The 17,067-nt window shown below is 44.4% G+C and overlaps 1 protein-coding gene across 2 annotated transcripts in view; it reads right to left on the bottom strand.

Moving 5' to 3' along the window:
• The window catches only part of WBP2 (WW domain binding protein 2), a 52,118-nt gene that overhangs the window by 712 nt on the left and 34,339 nt on the right, over window positions 1-17,067 (bottom strand). For both annotated transcript variants that reach the window (XM_056549440.1, XM_056549441.1), the window contains 3 exons: window positions 16,562-16,690; window positions 1,707-1,832; window positions 129-205 (listed from right to left, as the gene is read on the bottom strand). In XM_056549440.1, coding sequence (XP_056405415.1) covers window positions 129-205; window positions 1,707-1,832; window positions 16,562-16,690 — 332 coding nt within the window. The remainder of the gene's footprint in view (window positions 1-128; window positions 206-1,706; window positions 1,833-16,561; window positions 16,691-17,067) is intronic.

The raw sequence follows: 17,067 nt of genomic DNA, 5'->3' as shown, positions 1-17,067 counted from the left end.
TATACTTTCTACAGAATCTGTTTTACGTAGTGATGAGCACCTAGACCCCCAACCCATCAAATTTTTACTTTTCTCTTTGACATCCCAAACGTTTTTTTAAATGATAGTAGCACTTTCAGAAGACTTACTGGTTGCATGTAAAGGTATGGAGGGTTGGACTGACTGCTGTAACCACTGGCAGCCGCTTCTGCAGCCTTGGCCTCAGCTGTACAAGAAAAACAAAAGTAGAAATGGAGCATGTCTTATATATTTCATTACTTTGATCAAATGTTCACAAAGTGTTTGTCCTGTCTTTTTATCATCAAAAATATAACCACTTTTTTTTGCAGCTGTCTTTTGCTGCAGAAATTATTAAACTTTATCTGTTATTTTAGGAAACGACAACCCGCAGTTTTTGAAAGAAATAAGCTCTGTTTTTGGGGGAAAAAAAATTAATCTAGAAGGCCAAAATAGGCAGCGGAATTCAGCATGACAATTACAGGGGTTAATATACAGTTCCTGGATTGCTCTCAGGTCACCTTTTTTTTATTTATTTATTTTTTTTTTTTTATTATAAACTTTATTTATATACTTTTTTTCATACAAAACAAAAAAGTTAACCCATTAATGACCACGGACGTATATTTACGTCCTGTGGCGGGCTCCCGATCTGTGAAGCGCGCTCAGAAGCTGAGCGCGCTTTGTATCTGCGGGGTCCCGGTTGCTGTCAGCAACTAGGACCCTCGGCTAATACCGGACATCGCAGATCGGGCTGACGTCCGGTATTAACCCTGAAATCCAGGCTTGAGCAATCAAGTGCAGAAAACACTGATCAATGCATTCCTATGGCAAAGCATTGAACAGTGCCTGCAATCAGTATATGCAGTGTTACAGCACTTAGAGGGAGCTATAACACTGCATAAAAAAAGGTAATAAATGTGATTTAACCCCTTCCCTAATAAAAATCAGAATCACCCACCTTTTCCCATAAAAAAAAGTGTAAATAAAAATAAAAACAAACGTGCTATCGCCATGTGCGTAAATGTCTGAACCATAAAAATATATAATTAATTAAACCGCACAGTCAATGGCGTAGGCGCAAAAATATTCCGAAGTCCAAAATAGCGTATTTTTGGTCACTTTCTGTACCATAAAAATGTCATGAAAAGCAATCAAAAAGTCAGATCAAAACAAAAATGGTACCGATAAAAACATCAGATCACAGCGCAAAAAATGAGCCCTCATACCGCCCTTTTCGTGTAAAAATAAAAAAGTTATAGGGGTCAGAATATGACAATTTTAAACGTATTAATGTTTGTGCATGTAGTTATGATTTTTTCCAGAAGTACGACAAAATGAAACCTATATAAGTAGGGTATCATTTTAATCGTATGGACCTACAAAATAAAGAGGTGTCATTTTTACCGAAAAATGTACTGCGTAGAAACAGAAGCCCCCAAAATTTACAAAATGGCGTTTTTTTTCTTCAATTTTGTCACACAATTATTTTTTTTTCCGTCTCACCATAGATTTTTGGGTAAAATAACTGATGTCCTTACAAAGTAGAATATTTGCCGTTTAATATTTTTTTTTAATTATGAAATAAAGCAGTAAAATGACTGTACGCATTTTTGTTGTGGTTTTACTGTTTAGGATAGCACATTGCTTTTATTGAAAACTGCAATAAAATTTTTAATGCTGAGTTTTCCTACAGAATTTGACCTTACCCGCTGGAGTAGATGGAAAATCAGCAGTAGATGCAGCAGATGGTCCCATGGGTCCTGGGTATGGAGGAGGAGGAGGATGCATGTATGTCATAGAACTGTCTTGCATTGAAGGTCCTGGATAAAAGTCTGTACAATAATTTGCAAAATAAAATAAGATCAGAATGTACTGCATGTGAAAAGTCATCAGCCAAGCAAAGACCAACTGTTATGTGAAGGTTGTGAAGGTCAGTTAAGTATAAAAATAAATCTATAAATTTCTGCATTTATTATTATGTATGTTACTTCTCCCTAGATATATGGTATACAAGATTTGTAAACATTACTGCTATGCCATGACATAGTGCTGGTGAAAGTTCACTGAACAAACTGACTCCGTGCTGGGGGATGATTTACACAGTACAGAACAGGGGGAGATTACACTGCAGTCATGTGGACACAAGGGAAGCCTTGATTTACCTTTAGGGATCATAATCAACAGGCAAATTAGCTCAGTTTGCAGGCACCCAGCCCAGGCTTTTTCCCTCTCTTGCTAATAGCAGTAGGTACCCCCCCCCCCCAACTTCCTATATTTTGTTCTCTCTGTTACTGCATGCTTCTCTCCCTGCTCTGTGTCAATGTGACTAATACTGTCTCATAGACTTACACTTGCACTTCTCCCGGCTCGTTCTGATCCGTCAGGGTCTGAACCCTTGAACCTCAACCGATTAAACTTTTGATATTTCTCTCCGACATATGAAAAGGTTTTTTTTTATCTATAATAACAGTTCCCATTTAAGTCATTGTGTAGAATAAACAAAGGAATATGAGATATTGATGGGAAAACTCCAAACCAAATAGAAGCACATATTTGAAGCGCATAAAGTACAACTATGAATATTGTCTAAAAACAGCAAAGGATCGTACAGTGAACTCAAATAAAAACCTTATGGCAGGTAAGTATACTACTAGAATGTTGTAGTATGTTTAACAAAACAATAATGGTTAGTATACTGGATTAACTAGCCTCTAATAATGTGGTCTGCAAAAGGTGGCTACTTTGAAGAACCTAAAATATGACATATTCAGTTGTTTCCCACTTTTTTGTTATGTTTATAATTCCACATGTGTTAATTCATAGTTTTGATGCCTTCAGTGTGAATCTACAATTATCATAGTCATGAAAAATAAAGAAAACTCAGAATGAGAAGGGGTTTCCAAACTTTTGGTCTGTACCAGCGGCGTTGCGACCCGGGTGCGGAGCGCACCGGGTGACACCAGCCCGGAGGGGTGACACCACGGCCGGCAGACGCCCCCCCCCCGGTCCTCAACTGCACACGCCCGCCAGCACCCCCCCCCCCCGGTCCTCGTGTGCATGTGCACACGTCTGCCAGCACCAACACCATCCCCCGCCCCCCCGGTCCTCATGTGCACACGTCCGCCAGCACCAACACACCCCGAACCCTCATGTGCACACGTCTGCCAGCACCAACACACCCACGAACCCTCATGTGCACACGTTCTGCCAGCACCAACAACACCCCCACCCCTGGTCCTCCGGGCAGCGTGGTGTCCGGGAATCGCGCTCTTTAAGAGCACTGCGCGGTGGCTGCCTGGGTGAGAGGGACGTGAGCTCACGTCACGTCGGCGGCCGGCCTGATCAAAGCATGAGGCAGCGCACGCGCCCATAGAGGAGCCAGTCACTGCCGCCGCAACCCTACCGAACTTATCCGGACCGGTCCTGACTGAGGTAAGTAAAAGCAAAGGGGAAAAACTACAAATCCCAGCATGTCCTCACTGTAAGGGCATGCTGTGAGTTGTAGTCATGCAACAGGAGGCTGGTGGCATTTTTACATACACCAGCTGTTGCTAAACTACAACTCCCACCATGGGATTTTGTAGTTTAGGAACAGGGTGCCCCCAGCTGTTGCTAAACTACAACTCCCACCATGGGATTTGTAGTTTAGGAACAGGGTGCCCCAGCTGTTGCTAAACTACAACTCCCACCATGGGATTTGTAGTTAAGGAACAGGGTGCCCCAAGCTGTTGCTAAACTACAACTCCCATCATGAGAGTTGTTGAAGGGGTAAATTAAATGGCACAGGTGGGTGGGGGTTAATACAATGGCACAGGGGGAGGAGGGGGGTTAATGAAATGGCACAGAGGGGAGGACAGGGGTTAATGAAATGCACAGGGGGATCAGAGGGGCCATCTCAATTCCCAATCCCCCCTATGCCATTTCAATTACCCCCCCCCCCCCCCATGCCATTTCTTCCCCCTCCCCCTATCAGAAGGAGGAGGGGGATTAAAATGGTTCAGAAGGGGTGGGGGTTTAGAATTGAAATGGCAAAGGTGGGGTTGGTAATGGAGAGCGCTGGAAAAATGCAAAGTCTAACATGTTTGTCCCGCAGATGCGGAAGAAATTAAGTTTTGTCTGGAAGAAGACATCATGGCGGCTTGAGCTGGATGGAGAAGAAAAGAAAAGAGGACGACACTGATCAGAAAACATGTAACTGAGTTCCTAAATTCAATTGTAATCACTTATACTATGGTATACAGATCTGTATACAGCTGGTATATACCTCTATATGGTGCTGTTTATAATCACTTACATGGTATATATATCCTGTGTACAGATGGTAAATACCTCTATATGGTCACTGTATTGGGGAAGAGCTGTGAGGTAAACTGTTATATATATATATGTGAGAAGGCTGGCGCAGCTAGCCTGTGTTTGTGGAAGGGGCGGGGTTTCTGCGCTATAAGAGCCCGCGGCTTCACTAACTCGGCACGCCGCAGGTTCTGTTAAGTCATCCTGGTCAGCTGACTGTCGGGTCAGCTGACCGGAAGTTCGGTCGGTATGGGTAAGTGGCTGGGACTGGCTGGGGCATGCGGCAGCGCCCTCCTCGCTCCGGAGGTAAGCCGTGGCTTCGGAGGGTCCTCAGTCAGTCCAGCCCTGTTGTTTATAGGTTGTATAGGGGCACTATTAGGAATCTCATGGTAATATGGGGCCGCATCGCGGGCACGGTGTGAGGCCGCGGGATGCGGCACCATGTGGGGACATAGGAGTATTTGTGTTTGTAGAGGCGGGCACGGCTGTGTCGTTGCCTCCCGCCCCCCCCTCCCGCATCTAACCAGCGGTAGGGGCGACACGTCACGTGTTATAAGGGCAGGTGTTTGCTTCCATATAGTGTACCCAAAGCTTTGCTGTGTTCACACTGTTACGCATTGCACAATTTTATCACTTTTTCCAGCATTTTAGTAGCCCATTTGCAAATCTCAAAAAAAATAAAAAAAAAGGGGCATGGTTTTGGGATCATGGCGTCGCTATTGCTTGAGGTGGAAACAGGTTGTCTTTCCATCATGGTGCGGTGTTCGCTTCTGTCATTTGGTTGCGCAGGTAGGTTAATCTTAAGTCGTAGTGGGCGATGCTGTACACGCGATCATAGAGTGCGTATTGTTCACGCGCTCATGGCGTTTGTACTGCACGCACGCTCGTGGCGTTGTTCTGTGCAAGTGCCCCTGGGATTTGTGCGGTGCACGCGCCCGTGGTGTTGTATCATACACGCTCATAGCATTCATACGGTACATGCTTGTAGCATTTGTGCCAGGCACGCACTCATGGCATTTATACTGTACACACGCTTGTAGCATTCATAGTGTACACACGCTCGTAGGATTTATACTGTACACACGCTCGTAGCATTCATACTCTTTACACGCACGTAGCATCTTACTGTACACGCTCGTAGCATTTATACTATACACACGCTCGTAGCATTTTTTCTGTACTCGCCCATAGCATTCGAGTCTACACCCGCTCGTAGGATTTATACTGTACACGCTCGTAGCATTTATCCTGTACACACGCACGTAGCATCTTACTGCACAGGCTCGCAGCATTGTTACTGTACACGCTCATAGCATTCATAGTGTACACGCGCTCGTAGGATTTATACTGTACACATGCTCGTAGCATTTCTACCATGCACGCGCTCGTAGCATTCATACTGTATACACGCTCGCAGCATTCATACTGTGCTCACGCTCGTAGCATTCATAGTGTACACAAGCTCGTAGGATCTGTACTGTACACACGCTAGTAGGGTTTATACTGTACACGCGTTCATACAGGCATGCGCTCATAGCTTATACTGTACGCATGCGCGTAGCATTATGCTGTACACGCTTGCAGCAGTTCTTCTGTACACGTCGAAATTAATAAAAAATAAATAAAAAATAAATAAACACTCCTTTAATTGTGCTAGCCAGTCGGTCATAGAGTTCTGTGCACATTACCATAATTAAGTCTAATAAAGCGTTTTTGTTTATTATAATGAAGTTTTGCCCTCTATTTAATTCAGGTGTACCTACACGCGGCAGTACATGGCACACCTCTGACTGCCGGATAGTTCGTTAGATACTAGGATTAGGTAGGGACGCTACGCTTATGAGCACCGAGCACAAGTGAGAAGGCTGGCGCAGCTAGCCTGTGTTTGTGGGAGGGGCGGGGTTTCTGCGCTATAAGATACCGCGGCTTCACTAACTCGGCATGCCGCGGGCTCTGTTACGTCCCACCCGAACCCTCCCCTTCTTTCAATAATTCAGGAACATCATAGTTTCAGGTATGCCCTCTATTTAATTCAGGTGTACCTACACGCGGCAGTACATGGCACACCTCTGACTGCCTGATAGTTCGTTAGATAGTAGTATTAGGTAGGGACGCTACGCTTATGAGCACCGAGCACATATATATACACACACACACACGAGTGTTTGTGCTTTCTTTTTTTTGGGGGGGGGGGGCAGCATTTCATTCTTGGACCCAGGCAGCACAATGCCTTGGGCCGGCCCTGCCCCCCCCCCCCCCCCCGGTCCTCATATGCGCGGCTGCATGTGCACCACCTGCCAACCTCACGTCCTCACCAGCGTCGCGGGACCACAGCACCCCCCCCCCCACCAGCGGCACGTGCGTGGCTGCGACCAGCACCCTGCCACCTAGGCTGTCAGGCCGCGCAATCCCTGCGGCCCCCCTCCAGCCCTTGTCCTTCTGCTAACCAGTCTGGCGGCACGCTGGCAACCAGCACCCCAGACAACATGTCTGCGAGAAGCAATCCCCCCACCCGGTCTTCACCTGCCAGGATAGGGATAAAAGGTGGACCAGACAGAGTGCCAGTCATTCAGAAGTTCAGGTCATTCAGAAGTTCAACAGAAGAAAGCCAGCACAAGGGAGACTGGGGTGCATCTGACCCTTGTAAGGTACTAACAGGGAGAAAGGGGGTGCTGAGAGGCACTGGGGGGTGCCATTGCCAGGAGGATGTTGCCAGGAGGTGCTGCACCCCCATCATCCATCAGCAGGATCATCCTCCTGTGAGTAGCACCCCCATCATCCATCAGCAGGATCATCCTCCTGGATGATGGGGGGTGCCTCTGGCAGGAGGATGATCCTCCTTATGTATGATGAGGGTGCTACTGATGAATGATGGGGGTGCTGCACCCCCATCATCCATCAGCAGGATAATGCACCTGCGAGTAGCACCCCCATCATCCATCAGCAGGATCATCCTCCTGCGAATAGCACCCCCATCATCCATCAGGAGGATCATCCTCCTGTGTGTAGCACCCCCATCATCCATTAGCAGATCATCCACCTGGATGATGGGGGGTGCAACTGGCAGGAGGATGATCCTCCTTATGGATGATGGGGAGTGCCACTGGCAGGAGGTAGATGTAGCACCCCCATCATCCTGGCCGTAGCACCCTCATAATCCATTGGAAGGATCATTCTTCTGTCAGTAGCACCCCCACCATCCTGGATGATGGGGGTGCCACTGGCAGGAGGATGATCCTCCTTATGTATGATGAGGGTGCATAAGGAAAGACTATAGAGAAGTCACCTGTAGTCACTGATATTATTGTGTATTTTCCTCATTATGTCCCATCAGTGCTGTAGTCACTTGTAAGTTCTGCAGTTGTGATGAGTAAAACTACAACTCCCAGCCAGAGCCGGTGCAAGGATTTCTGCCTACACAAGCGAAGCTCCATTTTGGTGCCCCAACCCCCCTCCCCAAACCTGAAGTCCACCCTGCGCCCCCACCTCCCTTGCATACATGTTTCTTTAAATTATTTCCTATGTAACACCACAGATAACACAGTGATAATTCCCTGAGTACAGATAATGTAGTAGATGTGACCTGCAGTCCTATGTAACACCACTGATAACACAATGATAACTCTCTGAGTACAGATAATGAAGCAGATGTGACCTGCAGTCCTATGTAACACCACCTCTGTTAAGAGGCTAACACATTTTTTATACAATACACCTGTGGTCTCCAAACTATGAACCTCCTGCTGTTGCAAAACTACAACTTCCAGAATGCCTGGAGAGCCAAAGGCTTTCTGGGCATGCTGGGTGGTGTAGTCTGTAACAGCAGGAGGTTCATAGTTTGGAGCCCACTGAAATACACTAACCTTCACTCCCTTCATTCAAGGACAGCTATGAAGGGGGTCTGCAGCCGGGAGGAGAGCATCAGAGCATTCAGAGGTGATGAAGAGGAGGAGGGCACGGGAGGAATGGCACAGGCAGCCTCCATGCTTGATAGCCTTTGACCTCTCAGGCCGCTGTGCTGCTTCCGCCCCTCCCCTCTGACCTGATACAGCAAGATGTCTTCAGGTGCAGCATAGAAGGAACGCACCTCCAGACTATATTTAGCTGCAAATGTCACTCACTGTGCAACTGCAGGGCCGGACTGCAGCTGCAAAGTGTGTGACAGGTGTGGGACCGACACACCGGAAACCCCCCCCCCCCACCTCCTCAGGGCAGCCTGAAGTGACAGTGGTGCCGCAGGGGAATCTCGGTGGGCCGCAGCAATAAAACCAGAGAGGGTGGAGTGGTGGCAGTGACCTCTGCTGTGCGGCGGCGGGGCGCACAGGTGGGGGTCTTAGTATAAAAAAAAAGTCTTAATTTTTCCGCCCCCATCAGCTGCGAGTCCATGCGCCCTCAAGCGGACGCATGGTTTGCCTTATGACAGCAACGGGCCTGCTCCCAGCATAACCTCACCACTGCTTAGGTCATACTGGGAGCTGTAGTTTTAATTGGTGAAACCTTTTTTAGCACTTTCCCATTCTTTGGCAATTGGTATATTTGATTATTATACTGGAATTTTTCACACTGCTCTACATCAGTGACACCTGTCACAACAGGCTAAAAACTTACTGGGGGGGGGGGGGGTAGTTATGGGGTGACACCATTTTCGATCGCACCGGGTGACACCAACCTTAGCAACGCCACTGGTCTGTACTGTATGTATGACATAACACAATAGCGTTTAACTAAGTACAAGGTATTCCACAAGACAAATAAAAAATAGAAAAAATAGAAAATGTAATTGCTAATACATAGTTACATAGTTAGTATGGTTGAAAAAAGACATACGTCCATCAAGTCCAACCAGGGAATTGAAGGGAAGGGTGTAAGGGGATAAGGGGAAGGGATGTAGTTTTATAATTCTGCATAAGCATTAATGTTATTTTGTTCCAGGAATGTATCTAACCCTGTTTTAAAGCTATTAATTGTTCCTGCTGTGACCAGTTCCTGAGGTAGACTGTTCCATAAATTCACAGTTCTTATGGTAAAGAAGGCGTGCCGCCCCTTTAGACTAAACCTTTTCTTCTCCAGATGGAGGGAGTGCCCCCTCGTCCTTTGGGGGGGTTTAACCTGGAACAGTTTTTCTCCATATTTTTTGTATGGGCCATTAATATACATTAATATACATTTATCATATCCCCCCTTAAACGTCTCTTCTCAAGATTAAACAATTGTAACTCCTTTAATCGCTCCTCATAGCTAAGATGTTCCATGCCCCATATTAGTTTAGTCGCGCGTCTCTGCACCCTTTCCAGCTCCGCAGTGTCCCTTTTATGGACAGGTGCCCAAAACTGAACAGCATATTCCAGGTGAGGCCGTACCAATGCTTTATAAAGGGGGAGTATTATGTCCTTGTCCCTTGAGTCCATGCCTCTTTTGATACATGACAATATCCTGCTGGCTTTTGAAGCAGCAGCCTGACATTGCATGCTATTCTGAAGTCTGTGATCTACAAGTACACCCAGATTCTTCTCTACTAGTGACTCTGCCAGTTTAATCCCCCCTAAGACATACGGCCCATGCATGTTATTAGTACCCAGATGCATAACTTTACATTTATCCACATTAAACCTCATTTGCCAAGTGGATGCCCAGACACTTAGTCTATCCAAGTCATCTTGTAACCTATACACATTCTCTATAGACTGTACCGTACTACAAAGCTTACTGCAAAGATAGAAACAGAGCTGTTAATGCCATCCTCTATATCATTGATAAATAAATTAAACAGCAGCGGGCCCAGTACAGAACCTTGGGGTACACCACTAATAACCGTGGACCAATCAGAGTACAAATTATTGACCACCACTCTCTGGGTACGATCCATGAGCCAGTGTTCAATCCAGTTACAAACTAAAGTTTCCAAGCCCAAAGACCTTAACTTACCTGTCAGATGTCTATGAGGGACAGTATCAAATGCTTTAGCAAAATCCATAAACACTATATCCACAGCCATTCCTCTGTCAAGGCTTCTACTCACCTCTTCATAAAAGCAAATTAGATTGGTCTGACAACTTCTATCCTTCGTAAACCCATGCTGGTTATCACTTATAATACAATTATCCCCTATGTATTCCTGTTTATAAGTACTTCAAACAATTTACCCACAATGCACGTTAAACTTACCGGTCTATAATTGCCTGGCGAAGACCTAGAGCCCTTCTTGAAGATTGGTACCACATTCGCCTTGCGCCAGTCCCTTGGCACAATACCAGACACCAGAGAATCTCTAAATATCATGAACAAGGGTACAGATATAACTGAACTTACCTCTCTAAGAACTCTTGGGTGCAATCCATCTGGTCCTGGAGATTTGCTTACATTTATATTAATTAACTTACCTTGTACCATCTCTACATTAAGCCAGTTCAGTACATTACATGATGTGTTACCAGCACTGACCTGTCCAATGTCAGCTCCTTCTTCCTTAGTATATACAGAACTAAAGAACCCATTCAGTAGCTCCGCCTTCTCTTGATCGCCCGTGACAACCTCCCCATTATCATTATTAAGGGGTCCTACATGCTCTGTCCTTGTTTTTTTGTATTTATATATCTAAAAAAAATATTTAGGATTAGCTTTGCTTTCTTTGGCCACCTGTCTCTCATTTTGAATTTTTGCTGCTTTTATTACATTTTTACAGATTTTATTAAGCTCTTTGTACTGTTTAAATGTTATGGCTGACCCATCAGATTTGTATTTTTTGAAGGCTATTTTTTGTTGTTTATTGCTCTTTTAACATCATTTGTCAGCCATGTAGGATTTAGTTTTAATCGTTTATATTTGTTCCCCTTTGGTATATATTTAGCTGTATAGTTATTTAGAGTTGATTTAAAAATTTCCCATTTACCTTCTGTATCAGTATTTGACAACACCTCCCCCCAGTCTATGTCCTGGAGTGCAGCCCAGGGAAATTTGCCTTTTTAAAGTTATATGTTTTTGCCTTCCCCGCCTGTCTTTGTTTTCTACATTTTAAGTCAAAAGTAATTATATTGTGGTCGCTATTACCAAGGTTTTCCCACTCGGTTACATTACCAACCAGCTCTGCGTTGTTGGAAATGATCAAATCCAACAAGGCATCACTTCTTGTTGGGTCCTCCACAAACTGGCCCATAAAATTATCCTGCAATAAATTTAGGAATTTTCTCCCCTTTGTAGTTTTAGCCAGCCCCCGACCCCAATCTATATCTGGATAGTTAAAATCTCCCATTATTACCACTGTACCTGCCCGGGCGGCCCTCTCTATTTGTTTATGCAGCCGACCTTCTATCTCTTCAGTGATATTAGGGGGTCTGTAGATTACACCAAATATTATTTCCCTCCTTTTGTAATTCTACCCACAATGATTTCACATCCTCAGAATCATCACACACTACGGCATCGTTCACACTGACTTTCATACAACTTCTAACATACAGACAGACTCCACCACCTTTTCTGTTCATTCTATACTTGCGAAACAATGTAAACCCCTGCAGATTAACAGCCCAGTCATGCGAGGAGTCCAGCCATGTCTCAGTGACCCCAACTATATCAATATGTTCATCCAGTATCAAGGCCTCAAGCTCCCCCATTTTATTTGCTAGGCTTCTGGCATTTGTGAACATACACTTTATATTTCAATTAAGTTTTACACATATAGTCTCACTAATGGCATTTTCTGAGTTATTGGGGTTAATGTTATTATTTGAGTTATAAGGGCTAATTGTACTATTTAAGTTATTGGGGCTAATGGGATTTTTTTGAGTTATTGGGTCTAACGTTATTATTTAAGTTATTAGGGCTAGTGGAATTTTTTGAATTAATGGGGTTACAATTTTTCGGGCTACATTTATTTTTACGGCTGGTTTGTAACCCATGGATCTCCTTATCCACTGCTCTTAACCTCCCCCCACAGGACTCCTCTCCACCCACCATTATGTCCTGATCCCTCTCTAAACTATCCATCCAACTGTCTGCTTTCTTTGCTTTATTATCCTCCCTCCACTCACCTTGTTTAAATACTCTGCCACCCCTTCCAGGATTCTCTCCCCCAGCACAGCGGAGCCCCTTCCATTCAGGTGCAAATTATCTGTAGAATAGAGTTTGTACCCCAATGAAAAGTCAGCCCAGTGCTCTAAAAACCCAAACCCTTCCCCCTTACACCACGACTTAAGCCATGCATTTAACTCCATAAGCTCCCGCTGTTTTTCCTGCGATGCACATGGCACAGGAAGTATTCCAGAGAACACAACCATAGAGGTCCTTCCCTTCAGCTTGGAACCTAGTTCCTTGTAATTATTCTTCAAGGATCTCCACCTACCATGTATTCTGTCGTTGGTTCCCACATGGACCACGACAGCTTGGTCATCCCCAGCCCTCCCTAGTAATTTGTCCACCCTTTCCACCACATGCCGAACCCTGGCACCAGGGAGACAGCAAACCATTCCGTTGAGGTGGTCTTGGCATCAAATTATTCTATCCTATAATATATATAATATAATTATAATCTATAATACTGCAAAAGGTCATGGAGAAACCATTAATCTAATTAAACAGACATACAGTAAAGCAGCAATAAGAAAGTCCCACAAGGTAATCAGTTGTTTTGATTGATTGAAAACCTTAAAACAATAACAAAATAATAAAAACAATAAAGTATGAGTGAATGGCGTCAACACATTATGCAAGCACAGAGAGTGCTAACAGTCTCTGCAACAGTGTGTAGGCAAAGCTTAGCACACTTTAATGCACAAAAGTCCACTATCCCTGCCGCAATTGTGGCTACTCACTACTCACTATTGACTGACCAGAGTGTTGATCCCTGTTGTTTGTAGTGTGTGTTTAACCTCTTAAGGACCCTTGACGTACGTGTACGTCATGACACCCTGGTATTTAAGGACCCATGAGGTACGCGCACGTCATTGAGAATTCCGGGTCGGGTGTGGGGGGGGGGGGGGTTACTTTCGGTTTCCCAGTTCTGCCCACCCACAATAGGCGGGGTAGGACAGGGAAACAGACAGGGACCGGCGCCGAAGGTCACTTACCGATCTGCGGAGGCTGCGGGCGACGGTGATCGACAGGCGGCAATGTCGTGCGGCTGGCTTCCTGAATCCTACGGAAGCCGGTGAGTTGCCTAGCAACATCTGGAGGGCTACAGTGGCTACAGTGCTGTCTGGGCATGCTGGGATTTGTAGTTTTGCAACATCTGGAGGGCCACAGTTTGGAGATCACTGTGCAGTGGACTCTAAACTGTAGACCTCCAGATGTTGCAAAACTGCAAATCCCAGCATGCCCAAACAACAAACAGCTGTCTCGGCATGCTGGGAGATGTAGTTACGCACCTCCAGCTGTTGCATAACTACATCTCCCAGCATGCTCTTCGGCAATCAGTACATGCTGGGAGTTGTAGTTTTGCAACAGCTGGAGACACACTGGTTGGAAAATACTGAGTTAGGTAACAGAACCTAACTGAAGGTTTTCCAACCAGTGTGCCTCCAGCTGTTGCAAAAGTACAACTCCCAGCATGCACGGTCTGTCAGTACATGCTGGGAGTTGTAGTTTTGAAACAGCTGGAGGTTTTCCCCCCCATGTGAATGTACAGGGTACATTCACACGGTCAGATTTACAGTAAGTTTCCTGCTTGAAGTTTGAGCTGCGGCAAATTTTTCGCTGCAGCGCAAACTCCTAGCGGGAAACTCACCGTAACTCGCCAGTGCGAATGTACCCTAAAAACACTATACTACACTACACTACCACATAATAAAGAGTAAAACACAACATATACACCCGTTACACTGTCCCCCCCAATAAAAATGAAAAACTTATTGTATGGAAGTGTTTCCAAAACGGAGCCTCCAGCTGTTGCAAAACAACAACTCCCAGCATTTCCAGACAGCCACTGACTGTCCAGGCATGCTGGGAGTTTAGCAACAGCTGGAGGCACCCTGTTTGGGAATCACTGGCGTAGAATACCCCTATGTCCACCCCTATGCAATCCCTAATTTAGTCGTCAAATGCGCATGGCGCTCTCTCACTTGAGAGCCCTGTCGTATTTCAAGGAAACAGTTTAGGACCACATATGGGGTATTTCCGTACTCGGGAGAAATTGCACTACAAGTTTTGGGGGGCTTTTCCTCCATTTACCCCTTATGAAAAGGAAAAGTTGGAGGCTACACCAGCTTGTTAGTGTAGAAAAATAAAAATGTTTACACTAACATGCTGTTGTTGCCCCATACTTTTTATTTTCACAAGCGTTAAAAGGAAAAAAAGACCCCCAAAATTTGTAACACAATTTCTCCTGAGTACAGAAATACCCCATATGTGGGCGTAAAATGCTCTGCGGGCGCACAACAAGGCTCAGGAGTGAGAGTTCACTATGTACATTTGAGGCCTAAATTGGTTATTTGCACAGGGGTGGCTGATTTTACAGCGGTTCTGACAAACGTAAAAAAAGAAATACCCACATGTGACCCCATTTAGGAAACTAAACCCCTCACGGAACGTAACAAGGGGTATAGTGCGCATTAACACCCCACAGGTGTTTAATGAAATTTTTTTTTAAAGTTGGATGGAAGAATGAAAAAAACTAAAAATTTTCACTGTTACCCTAAATTTATCATTTTCACAAGGGAAAATAGGAAAAAAGCCCCGCAAAATTTGTAGCCCCATTTCTTCTGAGTAAGACCATGTGTGGATGTAAAGTGCTCTGCGGGCGAACTACAATGCTCAGAAGAGAAGAAGCGCCATTGGCTTTTGAAGAGAAAATTTGTCCGGAATTGAAGGCCATGTGTGTTTACAAAGCCCCCATAGTGCCAGAACAATGGACCCCCCCCCCCCCCTACACCCCTCACGTAATGTAATATAGTGTCTGACAGATTTTTGAAACAGTGATCCGTGAAAATGAAAAATGTGATTCCAAAGATCTGTCAAACGCCAGTGGGGTGTAAATACTCACTGCACCCCTTATTAAATTCTGTGAGGGTGTAGTTTCCAAAATAGGGTCACATGTGGGGGGGGGTTCCACTCTTCTGTCAGCACGGGGGACTTTGTAAACGCACATGGCCCCTGACTTCCATTCCAAACAATTTTTTTTCCAAAAGCTCAATGGCGCTCCTTCTCTTCTGAGCATTGTAGTGCGCCAGCAGAGCACTTGACGTCCACACATGGGGTATTTCCATACTCAGAAGAGATGGGGTTACAAATTTTGGGGGGCATTTTGTCCTATTATCCCTTGTAAAAAATTTAAGTTAAGGCTCACTGGACCCCTTGTTATGTGCCTTGAGGGGTGAAGTCTCCAAAATGGTATGCCATGTGTTTTTTTTTTGCTGTTCTAGCACCATAGGGGCTTCCTAAATGTGACATGCCCCCCAAAAACCATTTCAGAAAAACTCACTCTCCAAAATCCCACTGTCGCTCCTTCCCTTCTGAGCCCTCTACTGCGCCCGCCGAACACTTGACATACACATATGAGGTATTTCCTTACTCGAGAGAAATTGGGTTACACACTTTAGGAAGATTTCTCTCCTTTTACCCCTTGATATTATTATTATTATTCAATAACTGCGTCTACAAGAACATGCCAGTGTAAAAAATTAAGATTTTGAATTTTCTCCTTCAATTTGCTGCTATTCCTGTGAAACACCTAAAGGGTTAACAAACCTTTTGAATGTCATTTTGAATACTTGGAGGGGTGCAATTTTTATAATGGGGTCATTTATGGGGTATTTCCAATATGAAGACCCTTCAAATCCACTTCAAAACAGAACTGGTCCCTGAAAAATTTCGATTTTGAAATTTTTTTGAAAAATTGGAAAATTGCTGCTATACTTTGAAGCCCTCTGATGTCTTCCAAAAGTAAAAACATGTCAACTTTATGATGCAAACATAAAGTAGACATATTGTATACGTGAATTAATATATAATTTATTTGGAATATTCATTTTCCTTACAAGCAGAGAGCTTCAAAGTTTAAAAAATGCAAAATTTTCAATTTTTTCATCAAATTTGGGAATTTTTCACCACGAAATGATGCAAGTATCGACAAAATTTGACCACTAACATAAAGTAGAATATGTCACGAAAAAACAATCTCGGAATCAGAATGAAAGGTAAAAGCATCCCAGCGTTATTAATGTTTAAAGTGACAGTGGTCAGATGTGCAAAAAATGGCCCGGGTCCTACAGTGAAAATTGGCTGGGTCCTTCAGGGGTTAAAAAGAATGTAAATATGCACACATAATAAATATTACCTGTAGGTGGCGGTGGGAAGGGATAGCCAGCAGGAGGAGGATATACACCATTAGCTGCAGGCAGTGGATAGGCATATCCTCCATTGGGCATATATGGAAATGCATCAGATGGTGGTCCCCCTCTTGAAGCTAGGAACACAAAAATAGGTAAAAGTGGCAATTTTATTGCTAGGTTATTGTTGGGATGTGCTTAAACCTTTACCTCAGGAGAAACAATATATAATCAAATTCACTTCCAATCATTAAAGGGGTACTCCGGTGGAATTTAAAAAAACATTTTTTATCAATTGGTGCCAGAAAGTTAAAGGCAAAACCTTTTTTTTTAGATATATATCAACTGGCTCCGGAAAGTTAAACAGATTTGTAAATTACTTCTATTAAAAAATCTTAATCCTTCCAATAGTTATTAGCTTCTGAAGTTTTCTGTCTAACTGCTCAATGATGATGTCACGTCCCGGGAGCTGTGACTGCACAGCTCCCGGGACGTGAGTTGTCAGAGAGCAGTT

The sequence above is a fragment of the Hyla sarda genome, chromosome 13 (assembly GCF_029499605.1).
Source record: "Hyla sarda isolate aHylSar1 chromosome 13, aHylSar1.hap1, whole genome shotgun sequence".
Classification (NCBI taxonomy): Eukaryota; Metazoa; Chordata; class Amphibia; order Anura; family Hylidae; genus Hyla; species Hyla sarda.
This window is presented reverse-complemented; position numbering and strand designations above follow the sequence as displayed.